The 19,397-nt window shown below is 47.4% G+C and overlaps 1 protein-coding gene across 1 annotated transcript in view; it reads right to left on the reverse strand.

Annotated features, from left to right (window-relative positions):
- The window catches only part of PNPLA8 (patatin like phospholipase domain containing 8), a 107,233-nt gene that overhangs the window by 70,713 nt on the left and 17,123 nt on the right, over nucleotides 1–19,397 (reverse strand). The window contains exons 3-5 of the mRNA XM_040410925.1: nucleotides 15,135–15,284; nucleotides 13,240–13,391; nucleotides 12,944–13,038 (exon numbers count right to left, since the gene is read on the reverse strand). Coding sequence (XP_040266859.1) covers nucleotides 12,944–13,038; nucleotides 13,240–13,391; nucleotides 15,135–15,284 — 397 coding nt within the window. The remainder of the gene's footprint in view (nucleotides 1–12,943; nucleotides 13,039–13,239; nucleotides 13,392–15,134; nucleotides 15,285–19,397) is intronic.

Genomic DNA, 19,397 nt, shown 5'->3' on the forward strand with positions numbered 1-19,397 from the left:
GGAGGTCACCTTTGCAACAAGCCAGTTTAGGAAATTTCTTCCCTCTTAGATATCACACTATCTACTATGAGTGGTATTATTGTAAAGTGGAAGCATTTAGGAAGCACAGTATCTCGGCCATGAAGTGCCAGACCCCACAGAGTTACAGAGCGGGGGTCGCTGAGTACTGAGGTGCAGAGTCAACGCCAACGTTCTGCTGACTCCATAACTGCAGAGCTCCAAACCTCCTCTGGCATCAGCACAAGATGCTCCGAGAGCTTCATGGCATGGGTTTCCATGGATGAGCAGCTGCAGGCAAGCCTTACATCACCAAGCACCATGTCAAGCGTTGGATGGGGTGAAAGCACACCATCACTCTATGGAAACATCTTCTGTGGAGTGATGAATCACACTTCTATATCTGGCAGTGTGATGGACAAGTCTGGGTTTGGTGAATGCCAGCAGAATGTTAACTGCCGGACTGCATTGTGTCAACTGTAAAATTTGGAGGAGAAGGGATAATGCTATGGGGGTGTTTTTCAGGAGTTGGCCTAATTCCAGTTAAAGGGGTTATCACATGAAAAGACATCATATAGTACATGAGGAGATCTCTGAACCAGCCCTGTACCTCACATGGATCCAGAGATCTCCCCATTCATTGCTCTGCTAGATTTATATCCAGCTGGCAGCTCAAGGGGAGTGTCTTTTCTGCTGCAGCTAAGGGGGCGTGTCCATGCTCTACCTATCACAGCTCAGGGGGCGTGTCCATTCTGCTGCAGATTTATCCCTATCACATGACATGTGCGGCCATCATATTGAGCCAGACATAGATATAATACTGATACATTTTATTGAATAACTCAGCGGTTATGCTAAATTTTTAATGACATGCAATTATAAAAGTATTCAGATCCAGGTGCTGGTTTGAAAAACGTGGAATATTTTCATGGGACAACCCCTGTTAAATGAAATCGTAAGCATACCAAGACATTTTGGACAATTGTATGCTTCCAACTTTGTGGGAACAGTTTGGGGAAGGTCCTTTTCTGTTCCAGCATGAATGTGCCCCAGTGTACAAAGCAAGGTGGTGTGGAAGAACTTGGCTGACCCACATACAGCCCTGACCTCAGCCCCATTAAACACACATTTGGGATGAACTAGGAATAAGATTGCAAGCCAAGCCCTCACGCCCAGCATCAGTGTCTGACCATCTCAAATGCTCTACGGGATAAACGGGCAAAAGTTCCCACAGCAACACTCCCAAATCTTGTAGAAAGCTTTCCCAGAAGACTGATAGCTGTTTTAGCTGCAAAGGATGGAACAACCAATATTAATGCCTATGGATTTAGAATGAGAGGTCATAAAAGCTCCCATGGGTCTAATGTGTAGATGTCACAATAGCTTTGCCCATATAGTGTATATGTATGTATCTAGTATGGACCTTTTATATATGGCTGTATTTCCAGTCTGTGTTAAAAATAAAAATAAATGGGGGGCGTGGCTAACTGCCGACATGAGCGCACGCATCTGAGAGTCGCTCCGTGCCCCATACTTAATCCTGAGTAATCCTGCCAAGCTGACTGCCCCAAGTACCGAGTGGCAAGTGCAGAGGAGACGGAGGAGGCCAAGGAACACAGACATGGGTCCTAGCAAGGCTCAAACGGCGGCAGACAAGCTGAAAGAGTATGCCAGGAACGAGGCCCAACATGGCGACCAGGCGCCCTCTACCCCGCGCGCCGCGGTGACTCGCGGTCAAGCTGCTGCGCAACTGCCACCCGAGGACTCTGCTGATCCTGAACCCACCTTGAAAGCGGTCTCGAATCAGCTCCTCCTGGCGATAACCGCCTGCCAGTCTTCCCTCACGGGCAAAATAGAGGAGGTGAGAGTGGACTTGGGCCTACTACGCCAGGATGTCCAGCAGCTCCGGGAGCGGGCGCGTCAAACGGAAGATCGGGTCTCCGCCTTGGAAGACCTCACCAGACCCATGAACGTCCGTCTGCAGGAGGTGGAGAGATCGGTGGGCCTGTGGCAGCAGAAATGCGACGATTTAGAGAATCGCGCTCGGCGCAACAATGTAAGAATCCTGGGCATGCCGGAGAGGGCGGAAGGCCCGGACCCGGCCTCATTTCTGGAGCGCTGGTTTAGGGAGCAGTTTCCTGAGGCCCCATTTTCGGCCGCGTACACAGTTGAGAGGGCCCACCGGGTACCGGCCAGACCCCCTCCCCCAGGAGCTCCGCCACGACCGCTGCTGGCCCGACTGCTCAACTGGAGGGACCGGGACCTCATACTCAGCCAGGCGAGGATCAAGAGAGTCATCAAACATGACGGCGCAAGTGTATCACTCTTCCCGGACTTCTCTGCCATCCTTCAAAAGAAAAGGGCTACTTTCGTCGCGGTGAAGCGACGCCTGCGGGACTTGAATATTCAATACTCTATGGCCTACCCTGCACGTCTCCGAGTGGTGGACGGAGATCGCTCGCATTTCTTCACCGATCCCAAGGAGGCGGACGACTGGATCCTACAGCGCCCACGACCGCGCTGACAACGGCGATTCAGTAAGTTCTCACTGGCAGCCTGAGAGGCCTGCTGACATGTTGCGGCGCCATGCATGCCACCCGCTAGCCGCACCTTCGGCCGGCGCGTGAGATTCACTTGCGCTTTATTGTGGCCCGAATGGGTACAGACTCCTTTCCTTTTCCGTTTTTCTCCGTTTGTTTTTCTCCTCTTCCACATTTAAAGTGCTTAGGCTGGGCTACATCACCCGGAAAGACTTTATCATCACAATGACTCTTTCTCACTAGCCATTGCTGGCCCAGTTCAGCTTGGACATTTATCATCCTGGAAGGCACATTTCGGCTACCTGCATAACCTAACACCTTACCACATGCAGGTCCCCGAATACACAGCCACGATATGCCACAGCATAAATGACAAGATTCAGTATATGTTTAACTATGTTTGTAGTATAACAAAAAGTTCTCTGTTTCAGGCACGGACACACCTTTGCTATGCGGGAAGGGAGACTCAGGGTATGGGAGGGAGAGGGGGGGATAATGCCCGCCTGATGGGTATCACATTGTTCGATCGGATATATATGTCAATAAGCTGGTTATTATGGGGTCCCTGAAGGTGATGTCCTGGAATGTGAGGGGCCTGGGGGCCCCGGATAAAAGGATATCCGTCTTTTCACAGATCAGGAGGCATGGCCCTCACATTCTGGGACTTCAGGAAACTCATCTGACCTCAGAGACGGGAAGGCGAGTGTTAAAACCATGGGTGCAGTGGTCTCTTCAAGCATACGGGACCTCTCATGCTAGAGGGGTTGCCCTCATGATACATAGGAGTGTGAAATGGGAGGTTAAACATTCTGTAGCTGACCCGGAGGGACAGTATGTTTGTGCTTTTGGATTTATTAATAACATTGCACATGTTATTGTTAACTTATACAACCCCCCGCCTGCCAGCATGTCCCTCATTCAGACAGTACTATGCTATGTGGCTCAATACCCCACAGCACGCTTGATATGCATGGGGGACTTTAACATGGTGATGCAGGAGGAGCGGGACAGGTTTCACTCGGACCGAGGGGATGAAGCGGCAACTGCTTCTGACACCCCTCTGTCTCGATTGATCGCGGAGGTTGGATGGCTGGACATGTGGAGACTCCGACACCCCTCACTAAGAGAGTACTCTTGCTATACTCCCGCCAGGGGTGCTCTGTCTAGAATTGACTACATCTTGGGGAATGCTATGGTGTATAATGACTTAGAGGACATAGAACACGCACCCCAGGGCCCGTCAGATCATTCCCCGGTACTGGCCCACATCAGACTGCCGCGGTCGGGCGCTGCGGGGGGGAAGATGCGAGTGCACCCCTTCTGGCTGTCCCTGCTGACTCCCTATGACAGAATTCCGGATCAACTGAAAATGTTCTATGAGGTACAAGGGGAACATACAGATGACCTATTGCTGTGGGAGACCATGAAGGCGTACCTTAGGGGGTGCCTTAAGTCCTCCATTTCGTACATAAAGAGGGAATCCAGGAGAAAGGAAGTTGAGTTGCACAACAGATGTAAGGAAGCTGAGGGAGCTTTTAGACTGGACCCATCAGAAGTGAACAGGCAGGAATGGATGGAAAAAGGCAGAACTTATATGATGCATATTAAAGAGAAAAGTGAGAGGAAGTTATTCTTCCAGAAACAGCAGGCCTTTGAGGCAGGAAATCAGGCGGGAAGGCTGCTGGCGCTAATTGTCAGGAATAACAGCGCGTCTCCCCCGGTTCTCCGACTCCAGGATCCCGCGGGGGACACGGTGGATTCAACTGAAGGTATACTGGAGTGCTTTAGGAATTTCTACCTAAACCTATATACATCAGCAGTAGGTTATGACAGTCAACAACTGGGAGATTATGTAGCGGAAGTGACTCACCCCCTGCTCAGCGTCGAGGCAAGGGACATGCTAGATGCTGACTTCACCCTTGAGGAGGTCCAGTTGGCGGTTAAGAACTTACCCTCCGGGAAAGCTCCAGGGCCTGATGGGATCCCAATAGAGGTGTACCGCAAGTATCTTGAGATTCTGGGCCCAGGGCTCCTGGATGTGTACAGGGCATCCCATGACTGCCATCGCCTGCCTGAGTCCTTCTATGATGCCACTATAGTGGTTCTTTTGAAGCCGGATAAAAATCCCTTAGAATGTGGCTCTTATAGACCCATATCATTGCTGAACTTAGATTACAAAATACTCACCCGTCTCCTGGCTACCAGGCTGAATAAGGTGATCACCACCATCATACATGGTGATCAGGCGGGATTCATCCCCGGCAGGACGACATCTGACAACGTAAGAAGGGCTCAGGCAGTGGCGCAAATAGGGGCTCTGGAAAAGAAACAGTGGGCGCTAGCTTCCCTAGACACAGCTAAAGCCTTTGACTCTGTGGAATGGCCTTTCTTGTTGCAGATCCTGAAAAGTTTTGGGTTTGGCCCGCAGTTTATCAAATGGATAGCAATTATATACCAGAGCCCAAGAGCAAACATACTTGTAAATGGGGTGCAATCTGAGTCTTTCCCACTTCGGAGGGGGACGAGGCAGGGGTGCCCCCTCTCGCCTCTGCTGTTTGCTGTAGCCATTGAGCATCTCGCTTTAAGGATTAGACAGGATGACTCCTATCGTGGGGTGACAATAGGTGAAAGGGTGGATAAGGTGGGACTCTATGCTGATGATCTTCTCCTATTTATGTCCGAGCCTGAAACCACACTACAAAGATCCATCACCATAATTGAACAATTTGGGGTCTTCTCGGGCCTGAACATAAACTGGACAAAGTCAGCCATTATGCCCCTTTGGCCCCATAGCTGGCCGTCACGGGTACATAATTTACCTGTGGTAGACCACTTCAAATATCTAGGCATTGTCATAACTAAGGACCCACATGGATATATAGACAAAAACATCACCCCACTGGAGACCATGCTCGCAGATAAGATTAAAACTTGGAAATCACTGCCCCTATCAGTGATGGGGAGACTCAACTTAGTCAAGATGATACTGCTCCCCAAGGCATTGTACCTCCTCACCCATGCCTGTATGCCTATACCCCGAACCTTCTTCAATAAGTTGCACTCCTCAGTTGCCACCTTTGTCTGGGGGACAGCCAGAAGGAAGTTGTCCATCAATGTACTGCAGCGCCCTAAGCTACAGGGGGGGGCCGCCTTGCCCGACTTCTTCTTGTACTATCTCGCCAGCCAACTGAAATACATAGTATCTTGGATGTCCCCGGGGACAATTCCTGGGGCTGAGTACTACCTCCTGGAGCATCTCCACATGTCCACCCTGTGGCCTGTACTGGAGGACCTCAGGTCTGTACCTGGTAAAATTCTGCCACTGCATAAGCTAGCGAATCAAGTGTGGGCGGCGGCAAAGCTGCACTCATTTAAAGACATACCTGACGAAATCCCCCTATGGGACAATCCTATGTTTACGCACCTGGTGAATTTGGAGGGCTCTAGAGTGTGGCAGACGTCTGGGATTACATTGTTGAAAGATCTGTATGTTAACGGGACCCTGCGCTCATTCCAGCAACTGCAGGAGATGTTTGAGATGCCCCGAGTCCACTTTTTCAGATACCTCCAATTGCGCCACGCTTTAGCGACGCAGTTTGGAACCAGAGGCGCCGAGATATCGAACTACCCTTTAATTGGTGTTTTGAGGTCCCAGGGCCCCAGGGGTGTCATTTCGGCACTATACACACACTTACTCAATGCCTGGATTGCTCTTCATCCCCTGGGGGTGGTGGATAGATGGAGGCTGAACATACCATCTCTAACGGCCGTGGAGTGGGAGGAGGCACTGCAAGTGCCAGCTAGGGTCTCCCCGTCCATCAACAACAGATTGACTCAGCTTTTCATACTACACAGAAGTTATCTGTCCCCTACCAGGCTGTATAAAATGGGTAGACTCCAGCACACCGAGTGTCACAGATGCCATACCCCTGGCGCTGACTTCTGGCATTTAATGTGGTCGTGTCTTTATCTACAGAGGTTCTGGAAAGAGGTACTGCAGAAACTGTCCATCATACTCCCCTCTCCTGTCCCGATGTGTCCCAGGATCTGCATTCTAGGGGTGTTAGATGAGGAGGTGTGGTCCTACTATCAGAGGAGGTTCCTCGACGCCACACTATTTCTGGCTAGGAAGGCTGTAGCCTTGAGATGGATGGCAGATGGGGCACCCACTGTCAACCAATGGATATCACTAGTTAATCACACAGCTGCCATGGAAAATGTTGTTTACATTCATAGGAAACACCCAGAGAAATTCCATAGGATATGGGGGGATTGGTGCTCGTCCTCTATGTCTTTGCAGCCCACTCACATGTATTCTGTGTCGGGAGAGCCCGGCTTTGTGGTCCCTGGACCTCTTTGAGATTCTGCCTTGCCAATAGAAGTGAATCTGTTTCATTATGATAAAATGTGATGCCTTGTGTGCTCCCTAACCCTTCACTGCATAATATGTCACATGTTGCCTCCCCTGCGAGGGATGGACTGATTCTGAATATGGAAGTGTCGTGCCTTTTTTGTTACTTTTCAATAAAACGAGTTTAAAAAAAAAAAATAAAAATAAATAAAGGAATAGACTTTGGAAGATCAGTTTCTTCTGTCAGTTGTAAACCACAGCTCTGTGGACCTTATATGTATGCATTCCCAGCACTGACGATACCCCTGCCTGAATGTTATGTGCAGTGGGCTGATCAACGGCCGGATTTGGCACACGGGTACAACAGGTGTCCGGGAAGGTTTTAGACCTGGTCTCAGCTCTCTAGGACGTACCGTTCCTGAGATATTCCCAAAAAATGCATTAGCCAATAGAAGCTTGGTCACATGACTATCAGCCAATAGAAGCTCGCAGGTCCTCTAGTCTCCACATACACAGTTTTACTCCAGGTTTCCATAACAACCCAGCCATTTTTCTTCACTGCTATAGGAGAGCTTTAAAGGAAATCTGTCACCAGGATAATTGCTATTGAAGTAAAAGTCATGGCCTAATAGCAATTAGTACCTTATTAGTACCAAGATGTGCCTTTGTTCCAGCAATAGATGTTTTTATCCTCTGAAAAATTCAGTTTATTTGGTATGCAAATGAGCCAGTAAGGTGCCCAGAGGGGCGTCACTCTTGCAGGAAGGAGCCCAGACACGCCCCCTGCCGCAATGTGTCCACCCTCAAAAGCAGGACTGTCTGGCCTAAAACTGGACCTCTGGCCACCCTAAGGGCAGGCTGCTGTTGAGGTCACAGTTAAAGGGAACCTGTCACTGGGATTTTGTGTATAGAGCTGAGGACATGGGTTGCTAGATGGCCGCTAGCACATCCGCAATACCCAGTCCCCATAGCTCTGTGTGCTTTTATTGTGTAAAAAAAATGATTTGATACATATGCAATTTAATATAAAAGAGTCATATCTTACTTGTGTGACCAGAGAAGAGTCATATTTTCAAGCTCTGACTCGTCTCAGGTTAATTTGCATATGTATCAAATCAGTTTTTTTACACAATAAAAGCACACAGAGCTATAGGGACTGGGTATTGCAGATGTGCTAGTGGCCATCTAGCAGCCCATGTCCTCAGCTCTATACTCAAAATCCAGATGACAGGTTCCCTTTAAGGGGATGGTCCGCTATGGAGATCAGTGTTAAGGGGCAGATTGCTGTAAAGGCCACTGTTAAGGGGGCGGGCCCCTGTGGAGGTCACTGTCAAGGGGGTGGTGTGCTGTGACACTCACTGTTAAAGGGGAAGGCTGCTGTAAAGGTCAAAGTTAAGGGGGTGGGACCTTCAGCTAATCTATAATAAAACACACTCCAGACATCTGGACTTTCACCCTGCTTCTGATCTGACATTATGATGAAGCGCATACAGTCTGCAATAATTATTTTATGAGAGGCTGACGCTGGAAGAGCTTAACAAGGGATTTACATCCATCTCTTACTGTAAGCGTTGTCAGAGGAAGGTTCATGTCCTTAAACAAATATATCTACACTGACTCCTGCATTACTAATATGACTCTCTAAATGTAAAAACTGATATAAAGGAAAAAATAAAGTAATTGAACTCCTTTTGTGTGCGATTGCAGCTTTGCTTTGTCAACTGCATAATTACGTTGCAGGACGCTGGGATAGCAAACGTGCCCCAGTACATACAACGGAGCTTAGACGGGTTAAAGGGTTTCTACCACTTAGTTTTCAGACACTAGCGATCCGCTAGTGTCTGCTCTACCAAACAATCCTAATATAATAGCTTTAGGGGCAGCCGTTTCGCTAAAAAAAGAACTTTCATTAATATGCTAATGAGCCTCTAGGTGCTATGGGGGCGTCATTAGCACCTAGAGGCTCCGTCTACCTTCACAAAATGCCGCCGCCCAGTGTGTTCCTCCAGCCCGCCCATCTCCTCCTGAATGCGATCCTCCCTGTGAGCGTATGTATTCGGCGCATGTGCAGTGAATGTCTGACCGCTTCCCTGCTCAGACATCTCCACTGCGCCTGCGCCGATGACGTCATAGTGCTCCGAGGAACAGGCGCAGTGGAGATGTCTGAGCAGGGAAGCGGTCAGACATTCACTGCGCATGCGCCGAATACATACGCTCACAGGGAGGATCGCATTCCGGAGGAGATGGGCGGGCTGGAGGAACACACTGGGCGGCGGCATTTTGTGAAGGTAGACCGAGCCTCTAGGTGCTAATGACGCCCCCCATAGCACCTAGAGGCTCATTAGCATATCAATAGAAGTTCTTTTTTTAGCGAAACGGGTGCCCCAAAAGCTATTATATTAGGATTGTTTGGTAGAGCAGACACTAGCGGATCGCTAGTGTCTGAAAGCTAATTATGTGAAAACGAAGTGGTAGAAACCCTTTAAAGGGTTTCTGTCACCAGGATTAACCCTATTAAACTGGCTGACATCAGCGATGTGTTAATGTCAGCAGACCCTAGCTAGCCTATTCTTATGCTTATGGATGCACCCCTTACTGCACAATTTTAACTTTTATTGTATGCTAATTAGCCTCTAGGAGAAGAGGGGGCAATGCACCTGCTCCTAGAGGCTCCGTTCGCCCACCTCTTTCAACGCCCTTGTTCACTTGATTGACAGGGCCAGGCCAGCATAGGTCTCCTCCTTCCGGCCCTGTCTGCCTGCGAAATCTTGCGCCTGTGCCATCCCGTTCAGTATTCGTTGCAGACGCAGAGAAGAGGGAAGAGAGAGCTGTGACGTCGCTGGATCCTCCTATGTGGTAAGTATTTGCCTAATTGGCCAGCGCTTTATTCCCACTGATACCACCAATAATCAAGGGGGCATTAGAAGAATAAATATTTTATACAAAAAAACGTTCTACCAATAATAATTATATTTATGACCACTATATCACCAACGAATCAAATTAATTTGGCCACCAGATAATGTATATACTTCGCTAATGTCAGTTTAATAGGGTGAATCCTGGTGACAGAAACCCTTTAAGGCCCTTTTACACGGGCTGAGGATGGAGCCAATTATCCGTTTGTAGAAATTCTTTTTACAGATAACCCCTTGTGAAAATGTACCGACGATCACTCAAAAATTTTGTCAGGTGATGATACATCATTTATATGACACCCAGAGGTCACGTCACACTACATTTTTTTTACAGAAGAGTAATAATACTCCTCTTACCATTTTTGAGGAGTATTTTTAGCCGAGGAGTACGAAAGTTGCAGTAACTCAAATAAATAGTATGTAGGCCTAAATGTTAAAGCGTTTGTGCAGCTGTTAATACTGATGACCTTTCATCAGGATAGATCATCAATATCAGATCAGCGATGGTCCAAAACCCAGCCCCCCAATGTCCCAATTCACAAAAAGTTATAATTAATTACCGTATTTTTCGCGCTAGAAGACGCACCTGCCCATAAGATGCACCTAGGTTTTTGAGGAGGAAAATAAGAAAAAAAATATTTTGAACCAAAAGGTGTGCTTTTGGTGGGTTTTGAACTAATGGTGGTCTGTGGATGGCACCGTTATGGGGGACATATGTGGATGGCACCGTTATGGGGGACATATGTGGATGGCACCGTTATGGGGGACATATGTGGATGGCACCGTTATGGGGGACATATGTGGATGGCACCGTTATGGGGGACATATGTGGATGGCACCGTTATGGGGGACATATGTGGATGGCACCGTTATGGGGGACATATGTGGATGGCACCGTTATGGGGGATCATTGTGGGGGCATCTGTGGATTGCACTGTTATGGGGGCATCTGTGGATGACACATATATAGCATCTTATCTTATGTGTCATCCACAGATCCCCCCCATAACAGTGTCCCTGTGTAGTGAATGGGGGCCGGCATCTGTTTCTGTAATGGCAGCAAGGCCCGGTGCCTGCTTCATTCATAAAGTGGGCGGAGCAGGCGCGTGACGTAGTGAGCTACGCTACGAGCGCTCACCCGGCCTCCTGACTGCCAAGAAGTTAGTAGTAAGTAGTACAGCGCTAGATTTAAGATGATTGGAATACTTTAACAATACCCACAAGTTAGAAAGGTTTCCCTTTTACTACAGTGAGCGGGGCCCGGTGTAGTAGAATACAGTGACTGCATCGGGCCCCGCTGCCATTACAGAAACAGATGCCGGCCCCCAGCCGCTCCTCCCTCTCAGCCTATTCACCGGACGGTCGCAGCATTCGCCCCATAAGACGCACTGCTATTTTTTCCCCACTTTTGCAAAAAATACGGTACTTCTCTACTGTAAGAATAAAGGCCAATGCATGCAGTGCGTCACGTTACCGCAAAACGAACACGTTAAGTGACCATGAAGAAGCATGCTTTTCATATGCTTCACTATATGGCACACAACGCACAGTTAAGGAGCAGCGATACTTATACTTTCCATCGTGTTGTGTTCCGCTGTTACAGGGAACGCAACGCCCATGGTTAACCTAGCCTCTCACTGATAACTGATTAAGTAAATATGTTTTTTGCAGGACTAGAGACACTTGTATAAGTGAAGGGAATGGATAGTCAATAGTTCAAGACTGAAGCTGAAAACCATTTGAAAAACTGCTGTCATTCAGCTAAGGCTATAAAAACTTGTAAACTCAGATTGTTAGCTTAAACTTTAAAGAGGACCTTTCACTAGAATAAAAAATGTAAACTAAGTATACAGACATGTAGGCTCCGGTATCTTCATATGTTCGGCTCAGCTGGGTGGAGCCTGCCGGCGTCTCCTTCTCCCAGGCTGTAGCGCTGGCCAATCGCAGCGCTCAGCTCATAGCCTGAGAGAGAAAAAAACCTCCCAGGATGTGAGCCGAGTCCTCGGGCAGAGCTCACCACTCCATCCCCTACTCTCCTGATACAGCAACGGCCTGGGAGCTAGCCTCTCCTTCCCTGTCAATTACAGCTATTATTCTCTGCAGCTGCCCCACTGTTCCAGGACACGATATTGATCTGGCAGCCCACCCAAAAACAAAGCTCCTTGCTGTATGGAACTTTATTATTGGTTATATACCTGGGCCGTTCACAGCGCACCCTGCGCTTATGAATGGCAGGGAAAAGTCTAAAGCGTATTCTTACGTGTTAGACTTTTTTTAAGCGAGTAAAATGGCTTGAACAGGTGTCCATGACGCTTGTACAGGCATTATTGAGATCTCTGATGACACCTAAAAACATTGTTTGTTGACAGCACATCACCCTGTGTGAACGCCGACCTGCTGCCGACAAACAATGAACCTGTATGGGATGAAGGTTTGCAGTAGTGATCGCTCATCCCCGTGGCATGTAAATGCAACCAACGAGCGGACAATGACTGGGAATGAACAGTTCCTTCCCAATCATTGCCCATCTGAATGGACCTTTAGTGAGAGGCCTGCATTTGATGCCATATGTAGGTCACCCTACCCTCTTACCTGTGTATTGTATATTTCTAGGTCACTTATAAGCTTCCAACACTGCAAGTATATTACCATTAATCTTTCTTACCACGGACTCCATAAACAGTTAAGGCCTCTTTACACTGCCCAAACATTGGATAGATCCTCACTAACAGGCGGTCGTAGGAACGTTAGTGATAATCTGCTGGTGTAAAGTTGCCGCCTATTACTTGATGAACGATCCAAACATTCGTTCATCCGGTAAAAGGACTGTTCGTGTGGTCACCTAAATCCTTGCTTGCCGGCAGCAGATTGTGTCGTCTAAACACACTCTGCTGCCGGCAAACAATGATTCTGTATGGGGAAGAGCGATGGCAATAGTGATCACTCCTCCCCATACTGTGGAGGAGATCTCTGCATCTTAATACAGCTTTCTCCTCCACTGATGAGCAGGCGATTGTTGTGAAGGAACGCTTCCTTCCTGACAATCATCTGCTCCATTGAGCAGTGTAAAGGGGCCATTAACAACATGAGGAATAAATGTCTGTGCTAGTAAGCTATGAGGCATCATTAGCACGTACCTGTGCTGACCCCACAGATGTAGTCGAATAGCTGATGCACTGGCTTCCCGGTCAGCTCTTCTAATTTCCGTAACATCTGTAAAGCTACAACTCCTCTGCAGCAGAGAGAGGAAAGAGAAATCAGGCAGATTCATGTTCTACAGAGTACAAATGTGCACATCAGGGTAGAGACTGGCTATCCTCTAACATTCACATTGCATTGCTGTGTGCCTTGCTCAGCAGACATCTCACAGACACCTGACAGAAGGGTTAATACTGTATTTACTTACGTGTAGTAAAAGCCAGTCACATCTTACCTGGTCCCTCCACCATCAATGGTGAGTACTCTAATCCCCCTGCCCTTCACAGGGTCATTGTAACCAATCAAGGCTAAGGCTTCTCTCACAGCCGCTCGGAGAGTCTCATCATGTGCTTGTCGTAGTCGCAGCAAGTAAGGAATAGCTTTTCCCTAGAATTAACAAGAAAATACGTTTAAGATTATTTTAAATAAAAGAGAGTATGTCAGACAAGTTAGGCTACTTTCACACTGGCGTTTTGGATTTCCGTATGCGAGATCCGTTTCAGGGCTTTCACAAGCGGTTCAAAACGGATCAGTTTTGCCCTAATGCATTCTGAATGGAAAAGGATCCGCTCAGAATCCATCAGTTTGCCTTCGTTCCGTCTCCATTCTGCTCTGGAGGCGGACACCAAAACGCTGCTTGCAGTGTTCTGCTGTCCGTCTGACGATGCAGAGGCAAACGGATCCATCCTGACACACATTGTAAGGCTACTTTCACACTCACGTTTGGTGCGGATCCGTCATGGATCTGCACAGACGGATCCGTTCAGATAATACAACCATCTGCAGCCATTCAGAACGGATCCGTTTGTATTATCTGTAACAAAGCCAAGACGGAGCCGTCTTGAACACCAATGAAAGTCAATGGAGGACGGGTCCGTTTTCTATTGTGCCAGATTGTGTCATAGAAAACATATCCGTCCCCATTGACTTACATTGTGTGTCAAAACGGATCCGTTTGGCTCAGTTTCGTCAGACGGACAGCAGAACGATGCAAGCAGCATTTTGGTGTCCGCCTCCAGAGCGGAATGGAGACGGAACTGATGCAAACTGATGTATTCTGAGCGGATCCTTATCCATTCAGAATGCATTAGGGCAAAACTGATCCGTTTTGGACCGCTTGTGAGAGCCCTGAACGGATCTAACAAACGGAAAGCCAAAATGCCAGTGTGAAAGTAGCCCAAGTCAATGGGGACGGATCCGTTTTCACTGACACAATAGAAAACGGATCCGCCACCCCATTGACTTTCAATGGTGTTCAAGATGGATCTGTCTTGGCTATGTTAAAGATAATACAAATGGATCCGTTCGGAACGGATGCAGACGGTTGTATTATCTGAACAGATCCGTCTGTGCAGATCCATGACGGATCCGCACCAAACGTGAGTGTGAAAGTAGCCTTATCTATGAAAAGGTGTGACCCACGGCATGCAGAATTCCCAAAGTACTAGGCAGGGCTGGGTGAGGGCTGTGATCCCTCTTCTCTCCTAGCTAGAACAAACAAGCTTAATCAGCACTCACACATCCAAGTCACACATTAACTTTCCCCTAGTGCCAGCAACACTAGTTACCCTTTGGCTTGGATCTGTGAGCGCTGCCATCACTTGTGCGCCCACCCATTCCTTCATGTCACAAGCTCTGTAGATACCACGGGTGTTGATTCTCACCGGGGCTCGCTGTAGCATTAGTCTCTCATTGTGTAAATTAGTGTCACTTCAGCAAATCACATTTATTATAAAGAGTTAATACAAGGCACTTACTAATGTATTACTGAAGTGGATAGGAGATAACTTTTAGACTGCTGAAGCCAAAGGTTGACCGCCACAGCCTACCACAAGAACCCCTGAAATTAACAGAGCAGAGGGTCAAGAATGCACACAGTAGTTCCATTCATCTCTATGGGACCTGGCCAAATACAGTGCTTGGCTAGCTCCAGCAGTCCTATAAAGATCAATGGAGCTACTGTGTGCACTCTTGACCTGCCGCTCCTTTCATTTCAGGGGCTATTGCAAGGATGGGGGATAACTTGAAAATACAGGAATAGCCCTTTAACTCTAGTTTTACACACATCATGTTGATAAATCTGCCCATGACCCTGAAGGACATGCAGCAGGAACCTCAGTCCCTTTATACCTTAACGGCGACTCCTCTGGTTTCGGGAAACTCCAGAAGGTGACAGCTCAGCTCCTCAACCCGATTGATGCACAGTCTCCGGTCAGAGGCCCTCTGCAGCGACTGAACTAAAGATCTGGTTCTGTTATCCACGCTCACACGGGCAATGATCTAGATGGAACACAGACAGGCATATCAGTAAGGCCATCTTAGCCAAAGAAATGTCCATATGCTTTAGAGACACACAGAAGAAGTGGTGATCGGGCCGGTACCGAGACACATGAAGAAGAATCCCATCACTTCTTATTGATATCGTGTTCAATAAAAACTGTGAACGTGTGTATAGCTGGAGGCAGACCTTCACGTGGATCCCTTAGGAACTGGAAGGACATACATCTGTACTTCTGCTCTGTACCTTCTCCTCTGGCAGTCCTCTGCTATACCTGCTTTTACAGGGGACCATTCTGCCCTGCAGTCTTATTCCCTTCAATGTCCTAGAAGAAGCATGGCCTCACACAGAAGTACTAACAGACATGGGGCGGATTGATCATGAGGGCAATATTTCAAGTTCGTTTTCCTTGAGTTTGCATTGAAGTACTTTTCACTAAATGTATCAAATGGCACACACTGGGGGACACTGACTAAGGGTAACAGGAAAACCTCAGCCTGATGACCACACACATATGCCTAATAATTGGCTATCCAGTGGGATTCACCCATTCAGTGATAGCAGTATGGCCAGTAGCCATATCAAAGGCAGGAAGGGCACATTGTAAAAGCAGTTGGACAACATTCTCTTGGGCCAAGAGATGGGAGAAGATATTTGGGTGGTCCATGGTGGGGGCTGGGAGAAAGGAACATATAGGTGACATGAAAATTGGGAGCCTCTCTCTCTCTTCCTGGACCAAGCTAAGGTATATGTGCGCTTATGTGGGTATGTATATAAGTATATTATCCCAGTAGACTTTATATATGTACATACAGATATTTGTAGTACGTGTAGATTATATATATGCTGTTTACGCATGAGTCTCTATATGTACATGTACTAATGGTCAGGTACTGGATGTGAGTTGGGTAGAAGAGTAGATCCAGTAGACTGTATATTGGTGGACTCTGGATATACTGTATATACATACACATTATTAGCCACATTGCTTAGGGTACTTTCACACTAGCGTTTTTCTTTTCCGGCGCTGAGTTCCGTCCTATGGGCTCAAATCCGGAAAAGAACTGATCAGTTTTATCCCCATGCATTCTGAATGGAGAGAAATCTGTTCAGGATGCATCAGGATGTCTTCAGTTCAGTCTTTTTGACTGATCAGGCTTTTCAGAAAACCGTAGCATGTTGTATTTTTACCTCCGGCCAAAAATCCTGAACACTTTGACTGAACGCCGGATCCGGTCTTTTTCCCATTGACTTGCATTAACGCCGGATCCGGCGCTGTGTGTTCAGTCAAACCGGATCCGGCTTTTGCATGTTAAACCCGAAAAATGTGAAAAAAAAGTTAAAGTCCATAAATGGCAGATCCGTTTTTTCCAATGCATTTTTTCATTGTGATCAAAATCCTGATCAGGATTCAAATGTAATCCGTTTTCTCATGTTTTTCCGGATCCGGCGGGCAGTTCCGGTGTCGGAATTGAACGTCGGATTAAAACAACACTAGTGTGAAAGTAGCCTTAGCATCCAGGGACGGCAGGAACGGAGGCGGCTGTGGGTGGTGTTGTCCTCTATGTTATTTGTAGTGTCTGTATCTTTATGTATAATGTCCATTGCTTTGTCATCTCTATGTTATCAGTAAACTATGTTTCTATATAAGTATCTGCGAGGGTTGTGTGTTGCTCCTGGGGTATATGAAGGACTGGAGGGGTATAATAATACACAGAACAAGCGGGTTATATAGGAAACAAGGGCAACAGTCTAGGAGTAGACTAGAAGGGACGGAATACGGAGAGAGACATAAATCTCTAATTTACGATAAGCAAAACCTCCCTTCATCACTAAGGCTACTTTCACACTAGCATTATTCTTTTCCGGCATAGAGTTCTGTCCTAGGGGCTCAATACCGAAAAAGAACTGATCAGGCATATCCCCATGCATTCTGAATAGAGAGCAATCCGTTCAGTTTGCATCAGTATGCCTTCCGTTCAGTCACTGTCAGGCATTTTGGCCGGACATAATACCGCAGCATGCTGCGGTATTATGTCCGGCCAAAATGCCTGATCAGTCGCCGGAATGCCGGATCCAGCATTAATTCCCATTGACTTGCATTAGTGCCGGATCTGGCATTGCAAAACAACTGAAGGACGGATCCGTGAAAAAGACTGCAAGACGGATCCGTCCGTCCGCATGACAAGTGGAGAGATGGATCCGTTCTTGCAATGCATTTGTAGACGGATCCGCACCCGGATCCGTCTACAAATGCTGTCAGTTGTCACACTGATCGGCGGATCCAGCAGGCAGCTCCGACGACGGAACTGCCTGCCGGAGCACACTAACGCTAGTGTGAAAGTACCCTAATGGTATTACGCCATAAGCTATGGTGCACACCACATCTGTACCATAATAAGCCTCTCGACACTTTTCCAAGGTGCCAAGAAAAGGGAGTAGGACTTAGCGGGAGCAGTGGCGCTTCATATGGCCTACCTGATTTACTATGACTTATGCCAGAAACTGGCGTAGACCTCAGGATCTGGCGCATGGCAGAGATGCGCCCAATTTATTAAAAGGCATCTCATGCCAGAGCAAAGAGATCAAGACAAAAAAAAACTAATTAATATAGCGAACCATGTTCATTTTCCCACCAACTTTTTGAAACTGGAGTGAATAGTGCAAAAATGCAAAATGTCACAAAAACTTTGTGCAAGCGAGTCCAAAAAGCCACAAAATCCCCATTTTGCAACTTTTTGAAGAGAGAATTCTGGAGTGTAGGGCATGACAGATTCTGGGCTGTGTGCACCAGCAGGACACTGCAAAAGCGGAAGTTCAGTGGAAAGGGGGCGTGGCTTAGTCCCCAGGGACTGAAAGGCCTCTTTCACACGGGCGTTGCGGGAAAAGGTGCAGGTGCGTTGCGGGAATATGCGCAAGTGCAAAACATTGCAATGCGTTTTGCACTCGTGTGAGAAAAATCACGCATGTTTGGTACCCAAACCCGAACTTCTTCACAGAAGTTCGGGTTTGGGTTAGGTGCTGGGTAGATTGTATTATTTTCCCTTATAATATGGTTATAAGGGAAAATAATAGCATTCTGAATACAGAATGCATAGTACAATAGCGCTGGAGGGGTTACATTTTTTTTAATTAAATTAAACTCACCTTAATCCACTTGCTCGCGCAGCCCGGCATCTCTTCTGTCTTCTTTTTTGCTGTGTGCAGGAAAAGGACCTGTGGTGACGTCACTCCGGTCATCACATGGTCCATCACCATGGTAAAAAGATCATGTGACGGACCATGTGATGACCGGAGTGACGTCACCACAGGTCCTTTTCCTGCACACAGCAAAAAAGAAGACAGAAGAGAAGCCGGGCTGCACGAGCAAGTGGATTAAGGTGAGTTTAATTATTTTTTTTAACCCCTCCAGTGCTATTGTACTATGCATTCTGTATTCAGAATGCTATTATTTTCCCTTAAAACCATATTATAAGGGAAAATAATAATGATCCGGTCTCCATCCCGATAGTCTCCTAGCAACCGTGCGTGAAAATCGCACCGCATCCATACTTGCTTGCGGATGCTTGCGATTTTCACACAACCCCATTCATTTCTATGGGGCCTGCGTTACATGAAAAACGCACAAAGAGGAGCATGTTGCGATTTTCACGCAACGCACAAGTGATGCATGAAAATCACCGCTCATGTGAACAGCCCCATAGAAGTGAATGGGTCAGGATTCAGAGCGGGTGCAATGTGTTCACCTCACGCATCTTATCCGCGCGGAATACTAGCCCGTGTGAAAGGGGCCTAATGGATCCCAAAGGCTGTAGGGAGCTCAGGGATCTGTAGTAGGGATTAGAGAAGCTCCAAGGCAGCACTTACTGTATGGTTGCCGAGTGCTCAGATCTTTTAGAATTTTAGTGTAAAAAAATATATAAAAAAATAAAAAGGACCCAGAGTGAAATTGCTGAGAAAATGTACTTTGAGCACACTACCCAGACAGGTAAATCTAACTATGGCACCATTTGGCAGCTAGAAGAGGGATTTATTATTCAGCTGTCTCTGTTACAGCTCCACATGCTGTTACCCAGCATTCCCGGGATCCTGAAAGGCAAATAGCACATCATTCG

Source organism: Bufo bufo, chromosome 1, assembly GCF_905171765.1.
Source record: "Bufo bufo chromosome 1, aBufBuf1.1, whole genome shotgun sequence".
Classification (NCBI taxonomy): Eukaryota; Metazoa; Chordata; class Amphibia; order Anura; family Bufonidae; genus Bufo; species Bufo bufo.